Source organism: Lolium rigidum, chromosome 7 (assembly GCF_022539505.1).
Source record: "Lolium rigidum isolate FL_2022 chromosome 7, APGP_CSIRO_Lrig_0.1, whole genome shotgun sequence".
NCBI lineage: Eukaryota > Viridiplantae > Streptophyta > Magnoliopsida > Poales > Poaceae > Lolium > Lolium rigidum.
The window spans coordinates 249180874-249197480 of NC_061514.1; the positions used below are offsets into that span (position 1 = coordinate 249180874).

The 16607-nt window shown below is 45.1% G+C and overlaps 2 protein-coding genes and 1 non-coding gene across 3 annotated transcripts; 2 read left to right on the forward strand and 1 right to left on the reverse strand.

Annotated features, from left to right (window-relative positions):
- The first annotated feature begins 7381 nt into the window (after positions 1-7381).
- LOC124677308 (60S ribosomal protein L36a) lies at positions 7382-9164 on the forward strand. The gene is made up of 4 exons (XM_047213311.1): positions 7382-7462; positions 8435-8614; positions 8794-8868; positions 8950-9164. Exons 1-4 carry the CDS (start codon positions 7460-7462, stop codon positions 9007-9009), a joined length of 318 nt encoding a protein of 105 aa, XP_047069267.1. The 5' UTR covers positions 7382-7459; the 3' UTR covers positions 9010-9164.
- On the forward strand, positions 8220-8291 carry LOC124679908. Its single transcript, XR_006995327.1, has one exon. It is a non-coding gene; the product is annotated as a small nucleolar RNA R66 (small nucleolar RNA).
- A 1055-nt stretch (positions 9165-10219) lies between the features above and the next one.
- On the reverse strand, positions 10220-12497 carry LOC124675513 (glucose-6-phosphate/phosphate translocator 2, chloroplastic-like). The gene is made up of 5 exons (XM_047211592.1): positions 11949-12497; positions 11593-11818; positions 11053-11275; positions 10595-10808; positions 10220-10486 (listed from the first exon to the last, which is right to left on the reverse strand). Exons 1-5 carry the CDS (start codon positions 12423-12425, stop codon positions 10475-10477), a joined length of 1152 nt encoding a protein of 383 aa, XP_047067548.1. The 5' UTR covers positions 12426-12497; the 3' UTR covers positions 10220-10474.
- Positions 12498-16607: the final 4110 nt, after the last annotated feature.

The window sequence follows — 16607 nt, forward strand, 5'->3', positions numbered from 1 at the left end:
TTCTCAAGTATTATGAAGTAATATGAGGACCTCTACTGCATAGGTTCATACTTGCTCACTTGTAGAATTTAAATCAAATTAGTATTTAAAATTGCCATGGTTATTTTAAATCACATGAGATGATGAATCTCATTTAAATCACTTTTCTCAAATACTAAGTGTGAAGTGTTGACCTTGGTCAACATGGGATCATCACTGGTTATGTGAGAAGATTAAATATTAAGAAGAATTCAATGAGAGGAAATTATTTCTCCCCAAACTAAATAGAAACCCTAACTCACATTTTCAATGAGAGGAAATTATTTTCCTAATATTAAATAAAGAAACCCTAGCATAATTTGTGAATAAATGTTAAGTAGTGGTGCTAGATCATTTGAGTGAGCCATTAAGGCTAATTAAGAGTACTTAAGTATTGTTTGGTGATTGTATCCTCGTTTTCGTTTTTAGACGCTAGTACCAGAGACTATCAAGAGGAGGAGGTATTCTACCAGGAGGAAGAGCCAGAAAACTTTGATCAATACACCAATCAAGGCAAGCTAACACTCTTGCAAGGTTCCCTTGTGCAAAGCTCTACAAGAGCAAGGCACCAACCTTTTTACTTTATGCTTAATGCTCCTATCCCAAGTTTTTACTTTACAAGCTTTTCTAAATTTTGTTTATCAAAGTTTACCTTTTGATTCATGATTCACTTGGTTTAGATATAGAGTAGAACAAGGGCATCAAAGTTAGCCTAGAGCAAGACAAGTTAGTTAGCACCCCTCATGACTAGTTGCTATTGCTAAACAAATAGAATTGACTACTCTAGATGGGATCATGTGAAATGAAATGACTTTGAAAAACCTTGGAATGATGATTCATTCTATTGAAAGATTTTGAAGGTGAATATGACTGGTGAATGATTTGGTGAATTTTACAAAAACTGATGGTTGGGTTCGGATGCGATACCATTCCAATTTGAAAGTACCCCCACAATACCCAATATGGGTAAGGGCTTAACTAGAAATTTATGTGCTTTAGTATGGGTTCCCTCTAAACAAGCGTCATCGGGGTTAGGCCGAGGGCTGCCTCTACAACAAACAAAACAATACGATATGACGTGGAATGAGGTGAATGTCCGGCCCAAGCCCCGTGCGGCTTCCCGGTTGATCGCGGTTTTCACCTGGGAGGCCAAGCTCATGGGGAGAGGTGCCTATACTAGAGTATGTAAGTGAAAGGTTATGGTTGGTAGTCCGCATACGGAGTATGGTAAATCAGGGCCGCTTAACCTCGACGGATTATTGCAAATATTGTGGCACAAGTGTACGACCTCTGCAGAGTGTAGAACTATTCGAAGAGCCGTGTCCACGGTTATGGACGGTTGGGAAGGCTATACTGTTCCGTCATCAGACCATTTTCAAAAATGTGACATATGACTTGGGACTTGAATTTGAAAGGTGAATGGTGATGTTGAATTGAATCACAACAGTAGTTGTGGGAATGACACTAATGTTCCCACTTGAGTTAGTTTAGCAAATGAAGAGTCTTTTCTAAATGTTTATGAAATAAACTTGGCTTTATGCAAATAAACTTAGAGCTTAGCACCCCTTACTATAGTTGATAGTGCTTACACTAGTATTAGTTTGCGAGTACTTTAAAAGTACTCATGGCTTTGTCCCCGGCTATTCAAATGGCCGGACTATGAAGGTGAACCGCAAGTACGAGGAAGATGGACAGCAGGACGTCTACGACAACTAGGACCGCTCCCGACGTCAAGCGTTGGCCTGTGGATTAGATAGCCACTACTACTTCGCTTCCGCTATTTGTGATGTTCGTTGATCGATAGATCAACTACTATTGTAATATTGGATCATGTGATCTACCTTTGTAAGACGATTATGTGTTGTAATAAATGATGACTCTATGATATTCAACTATTATGTCTCGCAACAACAATATTCCTGGGATTGCGATGTACGGCATAATAGGCATCTGGACTTAAAAATCCGGGTGTTAACATTGGGAGCCCATCATTAAGATGAGGGTCAATGATTTTGATTGTAATGCTTTATGTGATCTTGGTGCAAGTATTTCTGTTATGCCTAAGAAAATTTATGATATGCTTGACTTGCCACCATTGAAAAACTGTTATTTGGATGTTAATCTTGTTGATAATGCTATAAAGAAACCTTTGGGGAGGATTGATAATGTTCGTATTATAGTTAACAATAACCTTGTCCCCGTTGATTTTGTTGTCTTGGATATTGAATGCAATACATCTTGTCCCATTATATTGGGAAGACCTTTTCTTCGAACTGTTGGTGCTACCATTGATATGAAGGAAGGTAATATTAAATATCAATTCCCTCTGAATAAAGGTATGGAACACTTCCCTAGAAAGAGAATGAAGTTACCTTATGATTCTATTATTAGAACAAATTATAATGTTGATGCTTCATCTCTTGATGTTACTTGATACACACTTTCTGCGCCTAGCTGAAAGGCGTTAAAGAAAAGCGCTTATGGGAGACAACCCATTATTTTACTTCGCACTTTATTTTATATTTGAGTCTTGGAAGTTGTTACTACTGTAGAAACCTCTCCTTATCTTTATTTTATTGCATTGTTGTGCCAAGTAAAGTCTTTGATAGTAAAGCCAATACTAGATTTGGATTGCTGCGCAGAAACAGATTTCTTGCTGTCACGAATTTCAACCTGCCTCTCTGTAGGTAGCTCAGAAAAATCTGCAAATTTACGTGCGTGATCCTCAGATATGTACGCAACTTTCATTCAATTTGGGAATTTTCATCTGAGCAAGTCTGGTGCCACTTTAAAATTCGTCTTTACGAACTGTTCTGTTTTGACAGATTCTGCCTTTTATTTCGCATTGTCTGTTTTGCTATGTTAGATGGATTTCTTTGTTCCATTAACTTTCAGTAGCTTTGTGAAATGTCCAGAAGTGTTAAAAATGATTATGTCACCTCTGAATATATGAACTATGCACTGACCCTCTAATGAGTTTGTTTCGAGTTTGGTGTGGAGGAAGTTTTCAAGGGTCAAGAGAGGGGGATGATACAATATGATCAAGAAGAGTGAAAAGTCAAAGCTTGGGGATGCCCCCGTGGTTCATCCCTGCATATTTTAAGAAGACTCAAGCGTCTAAGCTTGGGGATGCCCAAGGCATCCCTTCTTCATCGACAACTTATCAGGTTCCTCTAGTGAAACTATATTTTTATTCCGTCACATCTTATGTGCTTTACTTGGAGCGTCTGTTTGTTTTTATTTTTGTTTTTGTTTGAATAAATCGGATCCTATCATTCTTTGTTTGGGAGAGAGACACGCTCCGCTGTTTCGTATGAACACATATGTTCTTAGCTTTATCTTTAATGTTCATTGCGAAAGTTGAACTATTTCATTCATTGTTATATGGTTGGAAACGGAAAATGCCGCATGTGGTAAAATGGTTTAATGTCTTGAATAATGTGATACTTGGCAATTGTTGTGCTCATATAGATCTTGTTTAAGCTCTTGCATCATGTACCTTGTACTCATTAATGAATAACTACATAGAGCTTGTTAAAATTTGGTTTGTATGTTTGATCTCTAGAGTCTAGATATTTTCTGGTTGAGGTGTTTGAACAACAAGGAGACAATGTAAAGTCTTATAATATCTACAATATGTTCATATGTGAGCTTTTCTGCACCTTTTATACTTGAGTTTGCTTCAAACAACCTTGCTAGCCTAGCCTTGTATTGAGAGGAATTCTTCTCGTGCATCCAAATCCTTGAGCCAATAACCATGCCATTTGTGTCAACCATACCTACCTACCACATGGTATTTCTCCGCCATTCCAAAGTAAATTACTTGAGTGCTACCTTTGAAATTTCCATTCTTTACCTTTGCAATATATAGCTCATGGGACAAAATAGCTTAAAAACTATCGTGGTGAAGAATATGTACTTATGTGTCTTATTTCTTAGTAAGTTGCTTGTTGAGCGGTAACCATGTTTTCTGGGGACGCCATCAACTCTTTTACCTTTGTTGAATATCATGTGAGTTGCTATGCATGTTTATCTTGTCTGAAGTAAGAGGGGTTTTCACAATCAAGTGGTTTGAGTATGCATACTGTTAGAGAAGAACATTGAGCCGCTAACTAAAGCCATGATTCATGGTGGAAGTTTCAGTTTGGACAACTAATCCTCAATCTCTTATGAGAATAATAACTGTTGTTAAATGCTTATGCATTAAAGAGGAGTCCATTATCTGTTGTCTATGTTGTCCCGGTATGGATGTCTAAGTTGAGAATAATCAAAAGCGAGAAATCCAATGCGAGCTTTCTCCTTAGACCTTTGTACACGCGGCATAGAGGTACCCCTTTGTGACACTTGGTTGAAACACATGCTATGCAATGATAATCCGTGTTAACCCAAGCTAATTAGGACAAGGTGCGAGCACTATTAGTATACTATGCATGAGGCTTGCAACTTATAAGATGTCTTATACGTAACTCATATGCTTTATTACTACCGTTGACAAAATTGTTTCTTGTTTTCAAAATGAAAAGCTCTAGCACAAATATAGTAATCAATGCTTCCCTCTGCGAAGGGCCTATCTTCTACTTTATTGTTGAGTCTGCCTATTCTTTCTATCCCAGAAGCAAACACTTGTATCAACTGTGTGCATTGATTCTTACATGTTTACTTATTGCACTTGTTATATTGCTTTGTGTTGACAATTATCCATGAGATATACATGTTAAAGTTGAAAGCAACCGCTGAAACTTTTATCTCCTTTGTGTTGCTTCAATGCTTTTACTTCTAATTTATTGCTTTATGAGTAACTCTTATGCAAGTCTTATTGATGCTTGTCTTGAAAGTATTATTCATAAAAAGTCTTTGCTATATGATTCATTAGTTTACTCATTATCTTCATCATTGCTTCGAATCGCTGCATTCATCTCATATGCTTTACAATAGTATGATCAAGATTATGATAGCATGTCACTTCAGAAATCATCTTTGTTATCGTTTACCTACTCGAGGGCGAGTAGGAACTAAGCTTGGGGATGCTTGATACGTCCCAAACGTATCTATAATTTCTTATGTTCCATGCTACTTTTATGATGATACTCACATGTTTTATACACATTATATGTCATATTTATGCATTTTCCGGCACTAACCTATTGACGAGATGCCGAAGAGCCAGTCTGTTGTTTTCACGCTGTTTTTTGTTTCGTAAATCCTAGTAAGGAAATATTCTCGGAATTGGACGAAATCAACGCCCAGGGTCCTATTTTTGCACAAAGCTTCCAGAAGACCGGAGGGGACACGAAGTGGGGCCACGAGGCGCCGCCACAACAGGGCGGCGCGGCCAGCAAGGGGCCCGCGCGGCCCTGTTGTGTGGGGCCCCCGTGGCGCCTCTTGACCTGCCCTTCCGCCTACTTAAAGCCTCCGTCGCGAAACCCCCAGTACCGAGAGCCACGATACGGAAAACCTTCCAGAGACGCCGCCGTCGCCAATCCCATCTCGGGGGATTCAGAAGATCGCCTCCGGCACCCTTCCGGAGAGGGGAATCATCTCTCGGAGGTCTCTTCATAGCCATGATCGCCTCGGGATCGATGTGTGAGTAGTTCACCCCTGGACTATGGGTCCATAGCAGTAGCTAGATGGTCGTCTTCTCCCCATTGTGCTATCATGTTAGATCTTGTGAGCTGCCTATCATGATCAAGATCATCTATTTGTAATCCTTCATGTTGTGTTTGTTGGGATCCGATGGATATTGAATACTATGTCAAGTTGATTATCAATCTATCATATATGTTATTTATGTTCTTGCATGCTCTCCGTTGCTAGTAGAGGCTCGGCCAAGTTGATACTTGTGACTCCAAGAGGGAGTATTTATGCTCGATAGTGGGTTCATGCCTCCATTAAATCTGGGACAAGTGATGTAAAGTTCTAAGGTTGTGGATGTGCTCGTTGCCACTAGGGATAAAACATCGATGCTTTGTCTAAGGATATTTGTGTTGATTACATTACGCACCATATTTAATGCAATTGTCTCGTTGTTTACAACTTAATACCGAGGGGGTTCGGATGATAACCTCGAAGGTGGACTTTTTAGGCATAGATGCATGCCGGATAGCGGTCTATGTACTTTGTCGTAATGCCCTGATTAAATCTCATAGTACTCATCATGATATATGTATGTGCATTGTTATGCCTTCTTTATTTGTTAATTGCCCAACTGTAATTTGTTCACCCAACACCTGCTATCTTATGGGAGAGACACCGCTAGTGATCTGTGGACCCCGGTCCTATTCTTTACATCTGAAATACAAACTGCTGCAATTGTTCTTTATTGTTCTTCGCAAACAACCATCATCATCCACACTAATACATCTAATCTTTTATTTACAGCAAGCCGGTAGATTGACAACCTCGCTGTTACGTTGGGACAAAGTTCTGTGATTGTGTTGTGCAGGTTCCACGTTGGTGTCGGAATCCCTGGTGTTGCGCCGCACTACACTCCGCCACCAACAACCTTCAACGTGCTTCTTGGCTCCTACTGGTTCGATAACCTTGGTTTCTTACTGAGGGAAAACTTGCTGCTGTGCGCATCATACCTTCCTCTTGGGGTTCCCAACGGACGTGTCATATACGCGCATCAAGCACCTTGATCAATGTCTCAATCCCAATGGTTGGTTGTCGGATCAATTAACTCATCCACCGTTGTTAGGAGAACTTGGCATCTTGGTGTTTGAAAGGGCTGCTTGGGATCCGTGGATTCACCCATACATCAATGTTGTGGCGTGAGCCCACTCTCCAAATGCATCCTTATTAAGGTATTTAAACATAGGACGATACTTTAGAAAGTAAAGATGACCCATACAACCAGACTTTAGTCCAACAAGAAGAATATTTCCATCTAGGTAGTATTTGACTCTCAAAACCACATAACACAAGATACCAATCTCTAACTCTACTTGGCCAACATAGCGAGGTCAATAAAGGCATGGAGGTCACCCAACACCCATCCTTTTCGAAACAAAATGCTACCAACAAGCCATTCAGTGCCTACGCTGTTGAACATCCGAATCACCCCACAAAAAAGCTTCCATCTCACAGGTAATCTCCTTACATGATTTCTTTGGAAAGTTGAAAACTAACATGGCATAGACAAGTACAAGTATGGACTGAATAATAGCCGACTCTTTGAATAATATTTTCTTCTGAAAAATCGGGATTGGTTGAATGTTTTTTCACTTTAACTGAAATATTTTTATCTGCACCCCACGCCCACGGTGTTTTTAGGAACCAAACGCATTTTACAATTTTCTTAAAAATGAAATGGACGATCGACTATTCATAAAGGCCTCGAGGCCCATCAAGGAACCGACGGGCAGGCGACTAGAAAACCCTAGGCCTCAACTCATCCATCAGATAGGGAAGCACGCCGGAGCCCTATTCCCCTGCCGCCAAAATGGTATGCTCTTCCTCCCTCTCCATCGCTCGAAATTCTTGTCCTAATCTTGCCTATCCATGTTGTTTTCCCTCCTTTGCTTGAAGCAGTGGGTTTCCCGTGGTGGTCTGTTCGTTGATTCGTAGCTGCTAGATTTCGGGCCATCTGAGTAGTTCGATCATGTCGAGTACTTGCATTCTCAGGGTTGATTCTAGTTTTGTACTACTAGTTCTTCGTCAATTTTAGGGTTTACTCTGTTCCTAGTACCAGATCTGTGAACTATATACTACTAGTTCTTGGCCACAGTATGTTGGTATTTGTTCCGCTTTAGGATACTAGTTACTACTGTATGTATGAAATGTGCCTTAGATTTGTGAACTGTTGTTGCGGTTTATACTAGTCTGGTAGAGATGGTACGGATAGCACCTCGTGGCTATCTAATTAGGTTTCAGTGTCTATTCTTAGATTGACAATAGTTTGTATTCATGCAACTTTAAATGTATCATCTTGTGGCAGCAAAATTCTCGAGATTACCTGATACATCTAGAACCCAGTGTGGCCGACCAAATTGTGCAGTCTTCAGTGATTTTGCTTTTCCATTTGACATTCGAACTATGCTCTGTTTTATGTGCAATCCTTTCTGGTGGTACTTCGCTGTTCTTAAATAGACTTTTACTATTTTCCTGAATCATTAGGCAATATTCTTTCTTGCGGAGTGACATCTCTTTGTTATGTAACTTATGTTTCAATTGTTTGATAGTTAGAGATTTTAATTATGGGGTCCTATGATGGCATGAAATCTTTGAGACCTTATTATCCTTATGATGCCAATTATAAGCATGTTTCAGAGGACTCGACTGGAGTTTGCGCCAATGATTTTTGTCTACGTTTTTGGGAACATTTGCTGAATTTGTTCATAGACATTGTCATCTCAACCTGCTATCCAGTTCACTGCAAACCATATAGCATGAGTCTAATGTGTCAAATGTTGTATAGGTGAACGTTCCGAAGACCAGGAAGACCTACTGCAAGAACAAGGAATGCAAGAAGCACACCCTTCACAAAGTCACTCAGTACAAGAAGGGAAAAGACAGCCTCTCTGCCCAAGGAAAGCGTCGTTATGACAGGAAGCAGTCGGGATATGGTGGTCAGACCAAGCCTGTTTTCCACAAGAAGGTACTGCAACATAGTCGTTGTGATTCTCTATTGATCTGCCAGCACAACATATAGTGTAGGATTTCTCTGAGTGGCCTATCATCTCAGTGCCATCTCCTTATGATGTGCCTTTCCAATGTAAACATCTTATGAAGATAAGATGCAGCTGTATGATGTGCTAATTTGGTGACCTTCTTCAGGCAAAAACCACTAAGAAGATTGTGCTGAAGCTGCAGTGCCAGAGCTGCAAGCACTACTCCCAGCGCGCCATCAAGGTTAGTTCCTTTTCTCTTAAACTGAACATGTCTTCGTTGTGTCTGTTGTGCTTGCTCAGTCTTTCTTTTTCCTCTTTGCAGAGGTGCAAGCACTTTGAGATCGGTGGAGATAAGAAGGGCAAGGGGACATCTCTCTTCTAAATAGCTTTCACCTATCTGTAGTTGTGGTGTTCAACAACATGTCTTAAGATTTTGATGTTAGAAGTTAAATTATAACAGACCTTGTCACGTATCGAAACTTGTGTGTCTTGTATTCGATTACTTTTGGCTGAATGAAGTTTTGTAGCTTGAATCCTCTTTGAATGTGCATAATGACTTGTTCTAATCTCAGGCTTGTTCATTAGATCTGATGTCCCGTGGCTCCTCATTAGTGGTAGTTTGCCTGCATGATCGCTTGCACTGTATGTTTGAGTTACATGGTAACCTGAGCTTTATTACTGTTCGGATTTCTTGGACATGCAAGATAGCTGTTAGGATTGCTGGAACATTCACATATTGTTGCCAGTTAAGGTCTGAAACGATCTCTACTCAAGCCACAAGAGAATCAAGATAACTGAGGTCTGTGCTGACATTCTTGTAGGCCAGGTAGAGAAGTTTGTTTCTATGGTCGATCACTAGACCCTATTTTGCCAACATTCTGTTGTTTACTTTTTAAACCCACTTGTGTGAACTCGAATGCCTAATGCATCACTGCAATGTAGAATCCATTGCCAACGTTACAAACAATCTACTCTTAAGCTCGTACTGCTCTGTCAGAAAGAAGAAAAAAACCAGTACTGATGTGCCTGTATAAGCTTAGCACTACTACAACGGGAAACAAAAGTACGTGTACATCACCTGTGCCTGTGCGCCCTTTCGATAGTTTATAAAGGTTCAATCCGTAGCATCTAGCCAACGTCAAACAATCGAACGCCATCTCAGTCTCAGTGATCTTCCTACAAAGCACCGAAAGAAACATCTGAATCTGAGACTCAAACTCAAATTCAATGCCCCTTTGAGCCCTGGAAAGGGTGATCCTCTAAACCAAGAATATATGCTACTGCAGGTATATGCCGCGCCCAAACGCCAGCATTTGTCAACAGGCAGCAAAACAAGCCGGGGACCGAGCAGATACTCCCAAACGAAAGGCCAAGGAAACATGGGGCAACACGCAGCAAACGAGCTATGCGCCAAATGCAACACCCATCTCAGAGATCCTGGCTCGCAAATTGCACGAAGCAGCCATGCCCTGTATCCATCGCCAGCAAGAAAACAATCTGGGGGCAAAAGAGCAACGCCCAATGCATTCTAAACCACGAGTTGTGTTTAGGACCACGTAGGAGAGATCCGGGGCAAACCGTGCAAAAGGGCGAGCAAAATTTCCGGACAACTTTTATTTAGATGGACTCATTCACCTCTCTACATCATCAGCGTCACGGTCATAGAACAACAAACGAAGAATTCAGAGACATTGGCAGCTAATAATCCTACAAAGAGAAGAAAACCAAAAAAAACCGATTCCTAATATATATTACAAGGGGTTCTTAATTAGATATGCTCAACAACATGTCATGTTCCAATGCCGAGCCGACTCGCGGCGAAAAGAGATACCGTTCCCGACTTCCCATTACTGTTTTGCCTGCAATACCGGAGATTTTTGGTTAACTTTCAGTGGTGAATACTGAATTGGCTACCTCATTTCTCACGCATGTATGGTGAGGCAAATGAAACGTGTGGGATGGATTACCTGGGAGTAGATGAAGGTTCCAAGGATGGCGATGGCCGCTCCGAGCGCGTTGATGGGCTGCACCGGCGTGTGAAAGATGATGATGGAGGCAACAATGACGGAGATACGCTTCATTGTGTTGCCGACGCTGAATGTCAGCGGCGAGATCTCGTCAAGAGACATGTAGGACACCTGGTTGTACAGGTGGTAGAACACGCTCTGTGCAGCCACCCACCTAAAAGCCATAGAGGAATACACTTAGACACATGAACTGAGTGAATAGTCACAGAAAGCATCATAGTCCTTGTGTTGTGTAATTGAACTTGTGACATTTCTCAAGTATGAATGCTATACTGTTTGTTTCCAAGTCCAGTACATTTGGAATTGCTAAGCCTCAACAGCATGACATGGTGGTTGTGAACTTGTGAGAGTGAATTGGTAAGTTGTAGTACAAGGAGGATGCACGTGATCGAACTTACCAGACGAAGTTGGGACCGATCTCGGCGACTGCATTCTGCCAGCCTGCAGCCCACACCTTGGGGCCTTCCATGGCGAAGGCGAAAGGTAGGAGGATCACCAGGGAGAGCATGGAGAGGCAGGCGTAGTAGTTCATCCCGCTAACAGACTTGCCCTTCATCCCCTTCTTGGAGAATATGTTCCGGAACACGAACGCCAGGTTCGAGATCATTGCCCCCATGAATCCTACACAGAGGGTTTGGTATCAGCATTAGCAGCAGATCGATCGATCAGAATACCTGTCAAACCTTCCATATTGGTCGACAGTTATGCATACTTCTTTCCACAGAAATCGTATCCAGAAGTACAAGATTGTCCAGAAGTGACATCAAAGATAGATCAGGTTTTGGTAGAAGACGTGCTAAATTATGGACCTCAGGATTGGTCGACAGTTATGTTGTTCAGAAGTCAGAACTATTGAAAATATCAAGTGATGATATTTTTCATGTATCTAAATCTGCTGGAGGTAAGATTCAGAAAATGGTATTCTGCAGATTGCTCACCAGTCATGTTGAAATTGAGCTCGGTGACGGCGGCGAGAGCGCATCCACCGATGATCGGAAGGAGGGAGAAGTACACGGACGCAGGGAAGTGCTCGCCGAGGAAGAACCTGGAGACGAGCACGCTGAACGCCGGCTCCCCGCTCTTGATGATGTGCGTGAAGGACACGGCCACCTTGGCCATGCTCACCGTCGCCGCCACGTGCCCGATTGTGTGCGCAATCGCCACCTGACAGAAGGAAATTCCCAAGACACGCATCAGCACAGATCTCAAGAACAGAGCCGCGCCGATAAACCATGCATGGCAATGTGTGCAGGATTGTTTCTTGAAAAAAAAGAAAAGGTCCAGGATTGCTCACCGGAGACAGGGCCTTCCAGAAATCGAGGTCCGTCTGGGGCGCCTCGGCGATCCTGGTGGCCCAGGACGCGAGCATGATGGCGGAGCCGGCGGCCAGGGAGAGCGTGGACGTGAGCCACGGGTACGGGAACGCGTTGAGCACCTTCTTGTTGTAGATGTTGAAGATCACGTTCAGCGCCCACCACGTCGCGAAATAGACCCCAATCTTGGCGCTCCTCGCGGTCTCCGGCGCGGCCGCCGTCTCCACCGGGCGTGCGCCGTCCGCGGTGGCGGCAGGGGGCGCCATGGACGCGGCGCGGTCGTCGCGGGACGCCGCCAGGAACGGCTCCTGGCGGTACAGGGGCCGCGCGGAGAGGGAGAGGGGACGAAGACCGGCGTTGGGGAGGGGAGGGAGGTGGATGGGCTTGAATGTCAGCTTGGTGGTGGCTGCGGTGGCGGACGCCGGGGAGAGCCTCACGGAGGCGGCGGCGGCCAGCATTTTGGCCGCGGGATTTCGTGGGGTTTGTCTGGGGTGTTGTGGTATGCGCCTGCTGCGGTTCTGTGCCTTTGTGGTGTGTGATTGTAGATGGGAGATGAGGAAGAAGGTATTTATAGTGAGGGCGCGAAGGAGAAGGGAGGCGGTTTGGCCAGTTCATCCTTGGATCTTTTCACCACTGGGTTTTCTCTCCTTTTTTTAAGGAATAATATGTTTTGCTTATGTACTCCCTATCTTCTTGCTCTATGTTCCTCGAATATTTTGGGTATATTCTTGTAGTTTAACGCTCTGATATCTTTCTTCAATATATTCTTTACAGTTTACACTTCACCCGTGAAGTGCAAGAATGTGACACTGTTTTGTGTTGGATCTGTTAGTTTTGTAATCGAACTTTTCGCAAAGTATACTTTAACCAATTATATTTGCTCTTCTCAACTGAACTATAATGTTTGTTTTATTATTTCCTAGACAACTTCTCATTGGGTACCAAAAACAACCTGATCAAAACATTGAGATTCGGTGAACGTTTTCCAACCCTAGCCCCTTAGACGCTCCCGCGGGCGGCCTAGGGCTCCCGGCGGCGCCCTCCCTCGTTCCCCTCCTCTCCTCCCCCTCCTCCTCGCAGCCGCCTCAGCGCGTCGACGGGCGAAGCACGTGCGGTGCCGGCGGGGCCCCTCTCTCCCCCTCGTGCGGCGACGGCGCGGCCAGTGAGGGCGCCTGTGCTGGGTGTGGGGTGCGGCGGCGCGGTGGTGGTTGCGTGGCCTGGGCGTGCTCGCGGTGGCTGCCCCCCCCGGAGTGGTCATCGGCGGGCAGCGCGAGCTCTGCGCGTGACGGCTTGGTGATGCGCGGGGACGTCGGGTTGATGCCCAGCTCGGCAGGGCGTAGTGGGCGACCGCGCTCGTCCAGCCAGCCATGGAGGAGACCGGCAAGATGTGGGTTGTGCGGATCCAGACTGGGTTTGGCCGCCTCGATTCGGGCCGGGCAGGGGCCCGGACCCCTTTGAGCCCATCCATCTCTTCCTAGATTTGCATGCTCCGGCCGCCTCGGGGGCGGTTTGGTGGTCGATCTGGCAGGGGGTGCTCTTTCCAGTGGGCCGGTGGTGGTGTTGTGGTGGCCCGGTGGCCTCGGTAGGCTTCTGCGACCCTCGCAATGGTGTCTTCCATGCTTAGCAGTTTGCAGAGTGTTGGGAAGCCGGGGCGGCGGCCCTGGATGGTGGGAGTCCGGTTGGTTGGCAGGTGTGCCACGGACTCTGGAGCTGGTCGGGTTCCTTGGACATGTGGGTGGCGGGGTGCCGGCGAGCTTTGTGGTGTGGCAATGGTACAGTGGTGGTTTCGGCGACAACCGCTACCCTAGGAGACGGCAGAGTGCATTTGCCAGGGGAAACCCTTGCCCTTTGGGACACGACGGTGGAGTCCGCGGACATCGCTACCTTTTTGAAGGCGTCGTTGTGGCGGTACTCGGCCTCTCCATGTGCTCCAGGTGAAAACCCAAGATCTCTGGATAGGGTGGTAGCAGCGCTGTTGTGTCGTGTTCTTTTTTAAGATGACACCTTGAAGTTCTCATGCCGTGCGGCTCTCCGTTGTTGGGGTGGTGGAGGTCATCCTCTGTCTGTCCCTCCTCGGAAAGGCTTTCTTCGTGTTCTGCACCCGTGGTGTTTCTCGATGGGAGCTGCCAGCTTGGTGATCCTCGCTGGTTGGTGAGCTTTGCTGGTCGATTCCTTGTGGTGACCGGTCTCTGGTGGCGTTTGCGATGGTGGTGTTGTCTCGCCGTTTGGGTGGTGGTCGGTTTACACATGCTTGGGTGAGCTCCGGTCCGACAATGTATCCCGCTCTGCATTTGCTCCTCCTCTTCGTAGATTGTAATAGTCGTGCCGGTTGTTCGCGTTGCCGGCTGTGGCTCCCTCGGTTGGCCCGTGTTGTGTGTGTGCGTGTGTGCAGTTCTACCTTGTAAGTTGGGTTCAACATTTTGTATCTGTTTCGTTGTTGAGGGCATTATTAATTTAACGTCGGACTTATGGCCTTTTATCTAAAAAAAGTGAGATTCATGTAAATGAAAAAGAGGTGAGGATCATCAACTGATGACTACATGTATACATTTAGAAATAATTATTCACTCGCAAATATAATACGTTTCTTCTTATTTTTACTAGGATTGGACATCTGGTAATTAAAGAGCCCCTTAATATTATGGTGGTCGTTAGTTTCTGTTTCTGCTCTTACTTTGAATCTTGTATGGATATGGTTGCTTTATTTATAAAGCTAGGCGAAAACTTATTTTGAGAAGGAAGACCTGACATTAGCATGCCATTGTGTTGAAATCATCCATACCACCCATATTTATATGTGTCAATCTCATCTCACTATTAGCTATTCTCCCGAGTACAGAAATAAATGGGGAGGAATTACAAAATTTTGTATTCCCTCCGTCCTAAAATCACTTATTTTAGAACAAAGGGAGCAAATATTTATGTTCCAATCTAAGAGCATCTCCAGTCGCGTTTCCCAAACCATCCCCCAAAGGGATTTGGGGCGCGCCGGATAAAAAACGTTCCCAACCGTGTTCTCCAAAGCCGCTTTTTGTCCGCGCGCCCTGATACGGTGTTCGGCGCCCCGAGACCGTCCCCACCCCACAGGGGACGCTCCGAGCACGCCGGACACAACGAAAAGCGAGGCGGGCTCCCACATGTCGGTGACTATTTCCATAAACCGTTGGTTCACGCCTTTTTTCTCGTCGCTCCTTCCCTCCCGCGCCTCCCACCCCTCCGCCGCTGCTAGATTTGCGGCCGTTTCGACGAGTGATCTCTTCTGAGAGTCGGCACCGTCGTCGCGGCTGGCACTCTCGCCGGTCGTTCCGCCGCCGCTTCACCAACGCGTCCCAGAATGCGGCGTCAAATCTGCCCACCTCCGCGCACACAAGTGCTCGACGACTTGCCAGGTACGCACAATTGGCCGTTGTTCGTTGCCTCGTCTGCCGCGGCACAATTTTATCCATTGATTTTGCTTCAGACATGGATAGCGACGATGATATGATTGCCCTACTGCTGGAGGACGAGCAAGCTATCGACGATGACCTCCGGGAGCATTTGCTGATCATCACGACCCTCGAGGACGTGCTTAACGCCGAGGCATAGAAGAGGAAGAGGCCGCGCCGCGGAGGATCAAGGCCAGGGAGAAAGAAGTCGAAGCCCCGACAGAGGATGGAGGGGAATACCATGCTGCACAACGACTACTTCGAAGATGAGGCAACACATGCCAATAATTTTCGGCGCCGGTGAAAGAACATCTCTCACATTATGTTTTGTGTGTTTGATGTCAATATATGTGATACACTAATGTTTGTTTAAGTGGTACAGGGATTACATAGATATTTATTCATGTGTGTTGGATTTGATCGTCTGTCAAAAGAAATCAGAAAAAGTTGACCAGGCCGGATAATCCGGGGCCGGATATTGTTGAAATATCCGGCCCCCTGATTTTGGCTAAGTCTCATGAGGAAAAGCAGCGCAGTATAGGGGCCGGATTTTTGCCCGGATATTGTCCCGGTATTGTACCAGGGCCGGAATATCCGGGCCGGATATTTTGGAAATAAATATCCGGCCCATTTTGGCTAAGGACTGGAAGAAAAGCAAGTCTGGCATTGGGCCGGACATTTGGCCGGATAAAGTCACAGTTTTGTCCCGAAGGCCGGATTATCCGGGGGGGGCGGATTATCCGGCCCTTACTTAGGCCGGAATATCCGGCCCCCCGGAAGCTGCAACGGCTCATTTTTGAGGGGAGGTATAAATACCCCCTTCTTCTACCTTGGTTGCTTGCTCAATCATTACACAAGAAATCTGCCAAGCCACCTCCATTAGAGCTACCTCAAGAAACTCAAGATTTGCAAGATCTCCTTCCTCCCCCAACCAAAGCTCTTGATCTTTGGAGATTCGAAGGAGAAGACACCGATCTACATCCTCACCGAAGCATTCTTCATTTCCCCCTCACTTGTTTGAGGGATCTCATGCTAGTGTTCCTATTTGGTTCCCTAGTTGATTTGTTGTTGATGTGTTGTTGTTGATTGTTGTATTGTTACGGATTTGGGAGCCTCCAATTTGGTTGTGGATGTGTGCCCCAAGAACTTTGTAAAGGCCCGGTTTCCTCCTCGAGGAAATCCCTTAGTGGAAGTGGGCTAGGCCTTCGTGGCGTT

What these genes read in the sequence shown, in the direction of transcription:
- LOC124677308 (XM_047213311.1), top strand. An exon ending in AGCCTGTTTTCCACAAGAAG is followed by an intron (nt 8,615 to 8,793) that starts GTACTGCAACAT and finishes GACCTTCTTCAG; the next exon opens with GCAAAAACCACTAAGAAGAT. An exon ending in ACTCCCAGCGCGCCATCAAG is followed by an intron (nt 8,869 to 8,949) that starts GTTAGTTCCTTT and finishes TCCTCTTTGCAG; the next exon opens with AGGTGCAAGCACTTTGAGAT.
- LOC124675513 (XM_047211592.1), bottom strand. Translation starts at nt 12,425, where the DNA reads ATGCTGGCCGCCGCCGCCTCCGTGAGGCTCTCCCCGGCGTCCGCCACC. An exon ending in TCTGGAAGGCCCTGTCTCCG is followed by an intron (nt 11,819 to 11,948) that starts GTGAGCAATCCT and finishes TCCTTCTGTCAG; the next exon opens with GTGGCGATTGCGCACACAAT. An exon ending in ATCGGTCCCAACTTCGTCTG is followed by an intron (nt 10,809 to 11,052) that starts GTAAGTTCGATC and finishes TATGGCTTTTAG; the next exon opens with GTGGGTGGCTGCACAGAGCG.